The 12767-nt window shown below is 41.6% G+C and overlaps 1 protein-coding gene across 1 annotated transcript in view; it reads left to right on the top strand.

Moving 5' to 3' along the window:
- Positions 1–12767, top strand: part of Ppp6c (protein phosphatase 6, catalytic subunit) — a 38770-nt gene that overhangs the window by 16575 nt on the left and 9428 nt on the right. Inside the window, exon 2 of the mRNA XM_013021260.1 lies at positions 8561–8656. Coding sequence (XP_012876714.1) covers positions 8561–8656 — 96 coding nt within the window. The remainder of the gene's footprint in view (positions 1–8560; positions 8657–12767) is intronic.

Raw genomic sequence — 12767 nt, 5'->3', positions numbered from 1 at the left:
TTTTCTTTTTGCTTATGTGGTGCTGAGGAATCGAACCCAGGGCCTCATGCATGCAAGGCAAGTGCTCTACCACTGAGCCACCTTCCCAGCCCTCCATGAGATTTTTTTTTGTTGGTTGTGGGGCTTGAACTCTGGGCTTGGGTGCTGTCCCTCAGCTCTTCAGCTCAAGGTGAGCACTCTACCGCGTGAGCCACTTCCGGTTTTCTAGTGGTTTATTAAAGAGTCTCAGGGACTTTCCTGCCCGGGCTGGCTTTGAACCACGATCCTCAGATCTCAGCCTCCTGAGTAGCTAGGATTACAGGTGTGAGCCACCGACGCCCGGCTTCCATGAGATTCTTATCTCCAGTTAACTACTCTGAAAAAGCTGGAAGTGGCATTGTGGCTCAAGTGGTAGAGTGCTAGTCTTGAGCACAAAGCAGGGACAGCCCAGGCCCTAAGTTCAAGCCCCATGACTGGCAAAAAAAATATTTTTTTTGTTTTTTAAAGGAAGAGAAAACAAATTCTGGTATGGATGGGCGATGGGGGAAAGAAACCCTTATGTACTGTTTGTGGGAATGTGAATTAGTGTAACCACTATGGATGTCAGTACAGAAGCTCTTCAAAGAAACTAAGAACTATCATGCCTATCATACTATCCTGCTATTATATATCTGAAGAAATGCAAGTAATTACTGTTTATGGCAGCATATTCAAAATAGTCAAACTACAGAATTAGTCCAGGTATCTTTATTTTGTTGTTGTAGTTGTTGTTATTATTGTCAGTAATAAGCCGAGTTTGTCTCCTGCAGTTTTGCCAGCACCATTTGTTGAAGAGGCTATCTTATTCTCTGTTGTATGTTTTTGGTTCCTTTATTGAAAATTATATGGCACAGGGCTTGGAAGGTGGCTCAGTGGTAGAGCACTTGCTTTGCATGCCTGAGGCCCTGGGTTTGATTCCTCAGCACCACATAAGCAAAAAGAACAAAAGCCGGAAGTGGCACTGTGGTTCAAGTGGTAGAGTGCTAGCCTTGAGCTGAAGTGCTGAGGGACAGCGCCCAGGCCCAGAGTTCAGGCCGCACGACTGGACCCTCCAACCCCCTCCCAAAAAAAGAAAATTATATGGCTGTAACTGAGTGCATTTCTGGTTTTACTATTCTGTTCCATTGGTCTTTGGGTCTGGTTTATTTATTTATTTTGCCAGTACTCTTCTGTTTTTTCTACTATGGGTCTGTAGTTCAGTATTATGATACTTCTGTTGTTATTCTTTTTTTTTTTTGGGTCCGGTCGTGGGGCCTGAACTCTGGGCCTGGGCACTGTCCCTCAGCTCTTCAGCTCAGGGCTAGCGCTCTACCACTTGAGCCACAGTGCCACTTCTGGCTTTTTTCTTTTTGCTTATGTGGTGCTGAGGAATCGAACCCAGGGCCTCATGCATGCAAGGCAAGCGCTCTACCACTGAGCCACCTTCCCAGCCCTCTGTTGTTATTCTTACTCAGGATTTCTTTTGCTATTGAGTCTTTTATGCCTTCATATGAATTTTTGGGTTTATTTTTCTATTTCTATGAAGAACGACATTGAGATGTTGTTAGGATTTTATTGAATCTGTAGATTATGTTTTGGTACTGTTGCCATTTTCATGATATTAATTTTGCTGATCCATGACCATGAGTCATCTTTCCAACTTTTAGTGTCTTTAATTCATTCTTTTGGTGATGTATAGTTTTATTATAGAGGTTGTTCACTTCTTGGTTAAGATTTATTCTTAGGTTTTTCTGCAGATTCCCCTGCTTCCACTCCCCTGCTTTTTTTGGAGTCTTGACTATGTTAGTAATTTTAATTTTTTTCCATTTTTGTAGTTTTTTAGGCCAGAAACCTTTAGTTATCATTTATTATTTAGTGTATCTTAACACCCTGTACCAAATTGGTCATCTGGAATCTATCTACTTGTCATTGTTTTCTACTTTTACTATACTGTACCAAGTCATCTGATCTTCCTATATCTTCTTTTATCCCTTAACTACCACAGCAACCTCTCATACCCACTAGTCCATTTTCCTTTTCTTTTTCTATTTTTTTTTTTTTGCCAGACCTGGGGCTTGAACTCAGGGCCTGGGCACTGTCCCTGAGCTTCTTTTGCTCAAGGCTAGCACTCTACCACTTAAGCCATAGAGCCACTTCTGGCTTTTTCTGTTTATGTTGTACTGAGGAATTGAACCCAATGTTTCATGCATGCCAGGCAAGCACTCTACCACTAAGCCACATTCCCAGCACTATAGTCCATTTTCTACATAGCAGATTTAAGGTCATGTCAGTTTTCTGTTTAGGACCTTCCAGTGGTTTTCCATGACACTCAGTAGAAACCCAGGTAGTTATGTTAACCCCTAAGCACCTAAGGAATTCTGTGGTACACTCTCATGTCTTAAAGCCTCATTCAGTTTAGTCTTTGCAACTATTTCAGCCTCAAGGTTACTTTTCAGACAGCAAACATGCTTTATGTCAGGGATTTTTTTTGTGGGGGGAGGGTTGGGGTGAAGGATCAACCCAGACCTTGCTCTCTTAGGCAAGATCTTTATCATTGAGATACATCCAAAAGCTCTTGGTTTAAGACAGTGTCTTGCAATGTAGACAAGTCTGGTGGGCCCCATGTCTCTCAGCCTGCAGTAGTCTTAACTTCGTTACAAAAGTCACTTTATCAGTGAGGCTTCTTATTATTTAAAACAAAATATCAAGACCTACCTTCTACTTATAGTACTTGTTACTTCTCTTTCAGTGCAAGTTTTCTCCCTTGCTCATAAACACTGTCTTACAAATTACTCTGTACTTTTTACTTACTTATTATCTTTCCCTGATAGAATATAAGCCATTTTCAGTTTTGATTACTGGTATTTACTTTGTGTCTAGACCAGTACTTGGTAACATATTGGGTACTCAGTAATTATTGTTTGAATTGAACAACTCAATATTTGAAAGGTATGGCTTAAAAGGTAGAAACACGAATCACAGATGTTACTAAGGTTAAGTAGCTTTGTGACCTTAATTTTTTTTATTTTTGTCAGTTGTGGGGCTCCAACTCTGGGCCTGGTTGCTGTTCCTCAGCTCTTCAAGTCAAGGTGAGTGCTCTATCACTTGAGCCACAGTGCCACTTCTTGTTTTTCTGAGTGGTTTATTGGAGATAAGAATGTCACGGACGTGGGGCTGGGAAGGTGGCTCAGTGGTAGAGTGCTTGCCTTGCATGCATGAGGCCCTGGATTCAATTCTTCAGCACCACGTAAGCAAAAAGAGAAAAGCAGGAAGTGGAGCTGTGGCTCAAGTGGTAGAGCGCTAGCCTTGAGCTGAAGAACTGAGGGACAGCACCTAGGCCCAGAGTTCAGGCCCCACAACCAGACCCAAAAACAAAACAAAACAAAACAAGAATGTCAGGACGTTCCTGCCCGGGCTGACTTTGAACCGTGATCCTCAGATCTCAGCCTCCTGAGTAGCTAGGATTACAGCCACTGGTGCCCGGCTGTGACCTTGATTTCTGCATCCCATCCTTATGAGTTCTAAGTGTATTATAGACTTAAGTGAGAGATTTGGCATAGGTGAGTTTTTGGTTCTGGGTGTGTTTATGTATGTGCACACATGCGCTGATACTGGAATTTAAACTCAGGACCTTGAACTTAGCTTTTTTGCTCAAGGCTGGCACTCACATCTCTTTCCAGCTTTTTGCTTGTTGGAGATAAAGAGTTTCTTGGATTTGTCTGCCCTGACTGACTTTGAACCTCAATCCTCAGTCTCCTGATTAGCTACGATTAGACATGAGCCACTGACCATGATAGCATATGGGTTTTTGTTTTTGTTTTTCACCCCCTCATCCTGATTCTGAGGCTTGAACTCAGGGCCCGGGCACTGTCTCTCAACTTTTGAGCTCAAGACTAGCATTCTACCACTTTAGCACACTCCACTTTCAGTTTAAATGGTTAATGGGAGTTAGGAGTCTTATGTACATTCTTCCTGCGTTAGCTTTGAACTGCAGTCCTAAGATCTCAGCCTTCTGAGTAGCTAGAATCACAGGCATGAGCTACCAGTGCCCGGAAGCATAAGTACTTTTCATTTATTTATTTTTTCTTTTTGTGCTTGGACAGGGGCTTAAACTCAGGGCCCTGGGTGCTGAATCATATATTTTTGCTCAAAGATGGAGCTTTGCCACTTGAATCATCCCTCCACTTCCAGCTTTCTTGGTAAATTGGAGGTCAGAGTCTCATAGACTTCCCCACCCAGGCTGGATTCAAACTTCAATCCTCAGATCTCAGCCTGGAGTAGCTAGGATTACAGGTGTGAACTACATATGCCTAGCTAGAAGTGTTTTGGTTTTTTTTAATGCAAATCAGAATTTTATAACCAAAACACCCTTTTTTTTGATCAGTCATGGGTCTAGAACTCGGCCTGGGTGCTGTCCCTGAGCTTTTTCACTCAAGATTAGTTCTCTACCACTTTGAGCCATAGAACCACTTCTGGTTTTCTGGGGTTAACTCGAGATAAGAGTCCCATAGGTCAGGCGCTGGTGGCTCATGCCTGTCATCCTAGCCACTCAGGAGGCTGAGATCTGAGGATCGCGGTTCAAAGCCAGTCCAGGCAGGAAAGTCTGTGAAACTCTTATTTCCAATAAACCACCAGAAAACCGGAAATGACGCTGTGGCTCAAGCAGTAGAGCGCTCGCCTTGAGCTGAAGAGCTGAGGGACAGTACCCAAGCCCAGAGTTCAAGCCCCACAGCCGACAAAAAAAAAAAAAAAGAGTCCCATGGACTTTCTTGCCTGCACTGTCTTTGAACCATTATCCTCAGATCTCAGCCTCTTGAGTAGCTAGGATTAGCCACTGGTGCTTGGCTTAATCTTAGAGACTGTTCACTATAAAGGTCAGGCTCAGAGTTCAGAAACATTCCTGTTATGAATGGTGGATATATAGTATATGGCTAGAGAATGGGCAGGTTAAAGCATTTGGGAGTTTTGGAGCTCAAGGCCAGAAAGACATTAGGTCAAAAAGAATATCTTGTCTTTCATGTGTGTTTAGAAGATTGAAATCTTACCAGAATAAGAACAAACCACTTTATTCTGACATTTTCTATTTTATTTGTTGTCTAATATGTATGAAATAAACAATTCTCTTTCCCATCATTTTCTTATAAAGGCCATTTTCCCTCTCCCCTTCCCATCAAGGGTTCTGGTCTTTCCCTCTCTGTATGAAGTATCAGCACTGCTAAAATGTGCCTCGTGTAGCAAAGATATTGTAGCATTGAGATACCATAATGAATGTTTAAAATAATTTCATTATAATTGTTTAATTTCACTTTTCATGGCAGTCAGAAAATCAGTTAGTCCTCTGGCAGTGGTGCAAGCTGGTTTTAGATGACAAGAAGCTTTAGTTTCTGTGTAATTTTGTTAATTTGTAGGTTTACTCAATCTTGAGTTCTAGGCATATAACAGTTTCATCATCAGAGTTCTTCATAATGACGTTTTATAGGCCCACCTACATTTTTCCTGATACTTCATCTAAATGATGTTCTTCATTTGTATAATTAGTTACTTCACAAAAAAGAGTGCACCAGTAGTTCACTCTTGTAATCCTACCTACTTAGGAGACAGAGATCTGAGGATTGCAGTTCAAAACCAGCCTTGGCAGGAAAGTCTGTGAGACTCCAATTAATCACCAAAACAGCTGTGACTCAAGTAGTAGAGTGCTAGCCTTGAGCACAAAAAGTCAGAAACAGCACCTAGATCCTCAGTTGAAGCCCCAGGACCAGACCAAAAAATAAAAAATAAAAATAAATTGTATAAATGCAGGCAATATGTTTTGGATATTTTTTGGTCACTCAGCATAAATCCTCTGAAACTAATTTAGATAGTTATGTGATAATAGCTTATTTTTCCCATTAAGAAGTCTTTCAAGCCTAGCGTCAGTGGCTCATGCCTATAATTCTAGCTACTCAGGAGGCTGAGATCTGAGGATCGCCATTCAAAGCCAACCTGGACAGGAAAGTCCGTGAGACCCTTATTTCCAATAAACCAGTAGGAAACTGGAAGTGGTGCTGTGGCTGAAGTGTAGCGCTTGCCTTGAGCTGAAGAGAGCAAGGACAGCGACCAAGCCCAGAGTTCAAGCTCCACAACCGTCAAAAAAAAAAAAAATTCTTTCACTATATGGATATACCACAGATTTGTGAACATAAGTTTTTATTGTAAAAAATGCAACTCTTTTTTTTTCAAATTTTTTATTGTGATTAAGTGGTTACATAATTTCCCAAGTTTCACAGTATTGTGGGATAGTGACGCTCAGTTAAAGTCACAAACACATATAACTTTCCTGGAGCAAACTGTCTATCACGGTCTATAATATTTATGAGTTCTATGAGCTTTGCGCTACAGTTATTTCTTCCGCATTGGGTGGTATGTACATTTCTTTTGTTTTGCATAGCATCAGCTGTTCCCTCTTTCCCACTCATTCCCTCCCTCCCATCGCTGCCATTGAGTTGCTTAGTTCATTTTGGTCAATGTCCAGTGCAGCTGATGGGTCCTGCTGTTGTATGTTTTTCCCTGATTCCCTTTAGTTCTGTGTCATCCTCCTGGTTTCCCTCTGGTGTGCACATATATACCATACATGTGACCAGCAGCACAGGGTTATTTAGTAGTGATTCGACCAGATGAGTGGAAGTCCTTTGATTCTTAAGTCCTGTTAATTTTGTCGTATCACCTAACATTTTGGATTTAACATCCACTTATCAGGGAGACTATGTACTGTTTGTCTCTTTGCTCTTGACTTACCTCGCTCAACATGATTTCTTCTAGCTCCACCCATTTCCCTGCAAATGAAAAATGCAACTCTTATGTCATATAGTAAGTATATGGCTTAGAATTTACATTTTAACTTAGCAGATAAAAAAACTTGTGACTAAGTCAAGTGCCAGTGGCTCACCCCTGTAATCCTAGCTACTCAGGAGGCTGAGATCTGAGGATCGCAGTTCAAAGCCAGCCCAGGCAGGAAAGCCATGAGACTCTTATCTCCAATAAACAACTAGAAGACTGGAAGTGGCGCTGTGTGTGGATAAAGCGGTGGAGCGCTTGCCTTGAGCTGAAGATCCAGGGACAGCGCCCAAGCCCAGACCAAAAACAAAAAACAAAAAACAACTTGTTACTGTCTTTGCTCTAATATATGACTATAATTTTAGTTACTCAGAAGGCTGAAGTAGGTGGCTTGTAAATTTCATGTCAGCATGGGCAACTTAATGAGATCCTATCTCAATAAAAACATAAAGCCCAGCATCGATGGTGCCCACCTGTAATCCGAGCTATAGTTTGAGGTCAGCCTGGGCAGAAAAGTTAGTGAGACCCTTTTCCAGCCCATAGCTGGGTACAGTGGCACACACTTGTCATCCCAAGCTACATGGGAGGCTGAAATTGTTAGGATCCCATTGTCATGACAGTAAGAAAGACTCCATGGAAGGGAAGCCGGGCACAGTGGCACAAAACTGGTTGTGGTCCCAGGGACAAATGGAAGCTGATAGGAGGTAGTCATGGCTTAGGCAGGCACCTAGGCAGGAAGTGATACCTCATCCTAAAAATAACTAGGGGAAAACAGCACTAGAGGTATTGCACAGTGGCCTTCTAGTGAGTGTGAGTCCCTAGCTCTGCCATACATACAAACATACGTACATATTTACGTACATATGTACATACAAAAAGAAAGGAAGGAGGCTTGGATAACTCACTGGTTCTAGGTTTAATCCTCAAAATGACAAAAACAAAACAAAATTTTTACTGTACATTATTTACTCATACTACCCCCCTTTTTTGGGTGAAAAGTATTATTTTCCATTTCCTTATAAAGCTGTATTTAGAATCTGTTATCAATAAACGGGATTTGTGTTTTGTACAAGCAATTGGCATAATTCTTCTACACTATGAACTGTATAAGAAAGCTTACAGAGATTTAATCCCAGTGTCATCATGGGCCGTTTTCTTTCCTATCAAAAAATATACTGAGGGCTGGAAAGGTGGCTCAGTGGTAGAGCGCTTGCCTTGCATGTGTGAGGCCCTGGGTTCGATTCCTCAGCACCACATAAGCAAAAAGAAAAAATCCAGAAGTGGCGCTGTGGCTCAAGTGGTAAAGCGCTAGCCTTGAGCTGAAGAGCTGAGGGACAGCACCCAGGCCCAGAGTTCAGGCCCCACTACCAGACCCCCCAAAAAATATACTGAGGCTGTGCGCCAGTGACTCATGCCTGTAATCCTAGCTACTCAGGAAGCTGAGATCTGAAGATTGTGGTTCAAAGCCAGCCCAGGCAGGAAAGTCCAGGAGACTCTTATCTCCAGTTAACCACCAGAAAACTGGAAGTGGTGCTGTGGCTCAAGTGGTTGAGCTGAAGAGCTCAAGGACAGTGTCCAGGTCCAGAGTTCAAGCCTCAAGCCTGGCAAAAAATTAATTAATTAAAAAAATACATATACACATACGGGTGCATGCACACACAGTGTTTTTTGTAAATATAGTCCTTGTATTTCTTGTACTGAGACTTTTAATATTATTCTAAAATTTATATTTTATTTTTTCTCCTTGCAGCGGCTATGTGATTATGTCTGTGACCTTCTGTTGGAAGAGTCAAATGTTCAGCCAGTATCAACACCAGTAACAGTATGTGGGGACATACACGGACAGGTAAAATTTCATAAAGAATTTTTTAGTTTTAGTCCTATCTATGAGTCTTTTTTTTTTGTCGGTCATGAGGCTTGAACTCTATGCCTGGGAGCTGTCCCTGAGCTCTTCAGCTCAAGGCTAGCACTCTACCACTTGAGCCACAGTGCCACTTCTGGCCTTTTCTGTTTATGTGGTGCTGAGGAATCGAACCCAGGGCCTCATGCTTGAGAGGCAAGCACTCTACCACTGAGCCCCTTCTCAGCCCCATGTATGAGTCATTTTGTTTTTCTATTCATGTTGCAAACTTAAAAGGAAAACCAATACAGAAAAACCAGCTGATAGTTAAACCCTGTTTTACTTTTCTGATAAGCAATGGTCAAATAATTTATGGATTTTGTTGAAATTACACCATTCTCTGAAGTGCAGATAATGCTGTATTACTATTCTGTGGAATGGTGACAGGGGTTGAGATAAAAAAATACCATGGGCTGCTCCTCGTAATTGGAATTAATAGAAAATATTTTGCTTTAGGAACTTTCTTCTTGTTTATTATTGTTTATTTCATGTATTAAAATTTTATAATTTTCTTAGTGGGAATAAGAATAACAAAGGTTAAAAAAAATAAAATGTAAGCCGGGCTCTGGTGGCTCACACCTATAATCCTAGCTACTCAGGAGGCTGAGATCTGAGGATCATGGTTGAAAGCCAGCCAGGACAGGAAAGTTAGTGAGACTCTTTTTTTTTTTTTTTTTGGTAGGTCGTGGGGCTTGAACTCTGGGCTTGGTTGCTGTCCCTGCGCTCTTCAGCTCAAGGCGAGTGCTCTATCGCTTGAGCCACAGTGCCACTTACGGGTTTCTAGTGATTTATTGGAGATAAGAGTCTCACCGACTTTCCTTGCCCGGGCGTGAGCCCCCAGTGCCCGGTGTTAGTGAGATTCTTATCTCCAATTAGCCACCAGAAAACCAGAAGTGGTGCTGTGGCTCAAGTGGTAGAGCACTTGTCTTGAGCTAAAGAGCTGAGGGACAGCGCCCAGGCCCAGAGTTCAAGCCTCACCACCACCACCACCACCAACAAAAATGTTCTTTGGTCCTGGGAAATAATAGCTCAGTAGGTCATTCATAGCCTGATATATGCATATACTGTAGTTGAGGCTTTAAGACTTAGAATTAGGTTGTAAACAGTGTGGTATATAAGAACGTCAACAGAACTTACTTCCCTGCCTTAAGCTGTGACTACATAAAGCAGCAGAAATGTATCTAAATTGGCCTTGATTGGCCTAAATTGGCTTCCATAAATAAAGTCCGATTTTTGCTACTTACCAGCTATTTCCTTTTTGCTTTTCAAGCTCTTTTCTAGATAGTAAAGTCATAATAATCTGACATCTGCATGTCATCTGCTCCTAAATAGAGATCAATTATGTCATCTTTGGTTAAAGTTCTCTAGAGTAGACTTTAGAAGTGAATTTCAAAGATTCTATTTGACTTCTCAAAAAATAAAACAAGGGGGCTGGGAAGGTGGCTCAGTGGTAGAGCGCTTGCCTTGCATGCATGAGGCCCTGGGTTCAATTCCTCAGCACCATATAAGCAAAAAGAAAAAAAAAAGCTGGAAGTGGCACTGTGGCTCAAGTGGTAGAGCACTAGACTTGAGCTGAAGAGCTGAGGGACAGCACCCAGGCCCAGAGTTCAGGCCCCATGACCAGACCCAAAAAAATAAAAAATAAAAAAATAAAACAAACATTTGTATTTTGCTAACAAAAGGATATTAATATAAGCAGTGTCTTGGTGGCATTTTTAAAAATTGGAAAAACCAAGTAATGTTTTCCACTTGTTCTAATATTAAAATTGAAGGATTACCTGTATATGAAAAAGCCTTGATCAAAGATACAACTTCAAACTCCTAAAATAAAATAAAATTGTTAAATTGTACTTGGGTATTATTTATACCTTCAGTCAGATATACAATTCTTGCTAACATTTATCTTTTGTTTTGAGATTAATAATGTACTTTTTAAAAAAAATAATTTTAATGGTTATTTTTCCTTTTATTTTATCAATCTTATGTGGTACCAAGGAATTGAACCTAGGGCCTCATGCATGCTAGGCAAACACTTAACCACTAAGCTACATTCCCTGCCCAACAATGTACTTTTTCATGTGCTCCATGAAATTATTCCAAGATATCCTTTAAGATCAATTTGTGGAGAATGAAACAGACTGAAAATCTGAAGAATTAATTAAAATTTACATAGTCACTTAAAGACAGACTTGAGATTTGAAATTCATTTGGGCTTCTATTACACATGTGATTTTAAGAATATCACCAAAATATAAACATTGTTCTCTTACACTTGACTCTTAAAATTCCTAATCAAATCATGGGACTTTTCTATACTGCTGACCAATTAAAAAGTTGGACATATCCTTTTGAACTTGTTCAGAAATGGAATTTTAACATTGAGTTTTTGGTATAAATGAACACATTGGCAAGTATGTAGTACAAAGAAGTACTGAAGCAGCCGGGCGCTGGTGGCTCACGCCTGTAATCCTAACTATTCAGGAGGCTGAGATCTGAGGATCGCGGTTCAAAGCCAGCCCGGGCAGGAGAGACTGTGAGACTCCTATCTCCAATAAACCACAAAAAACCGGAAGTGGCGCTGTAGCTCAAGTGGTAGAGTGCTTGCCTTGAGCTGAAGAGCTGAGGGACAGCGCCCAGGCCCAGAGTTCAAGCCCCACGACCGACCAAAAAAAAAAAAAAGAAGTATTGAAGCAGTATAATTTTCGTAAGAGATTACAGACACAGCTTTTTTTTTTTTTACAGCTATAGACCAGCTAGTAAGAAACCACTTTAGGTAACACATAAATTCTCATATATTTTCCTTCCACTTTCAGAAGTGATGCAAAATGAATCATTACTTAGTATGCTGCTTTTCATGGTGTTATTTTTTTTTATTTTTTTTTTTATTTTTGGGTCCAGTCGTGGGGCCTGAACTCTGGGCCTGGGCGCTGTCCCTCAGCTCTTCAGCTCAAGGCTAGCGCTCTACCACTTGAGCCACAGCGCAACTTCTGGCTTTTTTCTTTTTGCTTATGTGGTGCTGAGGAATTGAACCCAGGGTCTCATGCATGCAAGGCAGGCGCTCTACCACTGAGCCACCTTCCCAGCCCCTTTATGGTGTTATTTACCAGTATATATCAATAGTAAAATAACCATGAATGAATTCTGAAGCCAGGAACTACTTAGTTGGCTGGCTGTTTCATACATTGTCTCTGTTGGATGGTAGACTGTCAAGATTGCTTTTGGTTTAGACTGACAGCATTTTCATTGTGTCTAAGATATGTAAAATGAGCCAGGTGCCGGTGGCTCACGTCTGTAATCCTAGCTAATCAGGAGGCTGAGATCTGGGGATCACAGTTCAAAGCCAGCCTAGGCAGGAAAAGTCTGTGAAACTCTTTTTTTTTTTTTTTTGGTCCGGTCGTGGGGCCTGAACTCTGGGTCTGGGTGCTGTCCCTCAGCTCTTCAGCTCAAGGCTAGCACTCTACCACTTGAGCCACAGCGCCACTTCCAGCTTTTTTTCACCCTGCTTATGTGGTGCTGAGGAATCGAACCCAGGACCTCATGCATGCAAGGCAAGCACTCTACTACTGAGCCACCTTCCCAGCCCTCTGTGAAATTCTTATCCCCACTAAGCCACTCAGAAAACAGGAAGTGGTACTGTGGCTCAAGTGGTAGAGCACTAGCCTTGAGCTGAATTGCTGAGGGACAGCACCCAGGCCCAGAGTTCAAGCCCCAGGACCTACCAAAAAAAGAGAGCATTTATTTTGGAAATTATTAGTTGTAATTTGGTAGAATGTATTACAATCAATTACTTAGTCCAAAATCCCTTTTCACTTTGTATTAGAAAAACTGTCAGTGGTGCTGTAGCTCAAGTGGTAGAGCGCTCGCCTTGAGCTGAATTGCACAGCGACAGTTCCCAAGCCCAGAGTTCAAGCCCCCTGACCAACCAAAAAAAAAAAAAAAACACAAAAAACTATGGGGCAGGGAAGGTGGCTCAGTGGTAGAGCGCTTGCCTTGCATGCCTGAGGCCCTGGGTTTGATTCCTCAGCACCACATAAGCAAAAAGAAAAAAAGCCGGAAG

This window comes from Dipodomys ordii, unplaced genomic scaffold, assembly GCF_000151885.1.
Source record: "Dipodomys ordii isolate 6190 unplaced genomic scaffold, Dord_2.0 Scaffold55, whole genome shotgun sequence".
Classification (NCBI taxonomy): Eukaryota; Metazoa; Chordata; class Mammalia; order Rodentia; family Heteromyidae; genus Dipodomys; species Dipodomys ordii.
The sequence above is the reverse complement of the archived record's forward strand: the minus strand, read 5'-3'. Positions and strand labels throughout refer to the sequence as shown.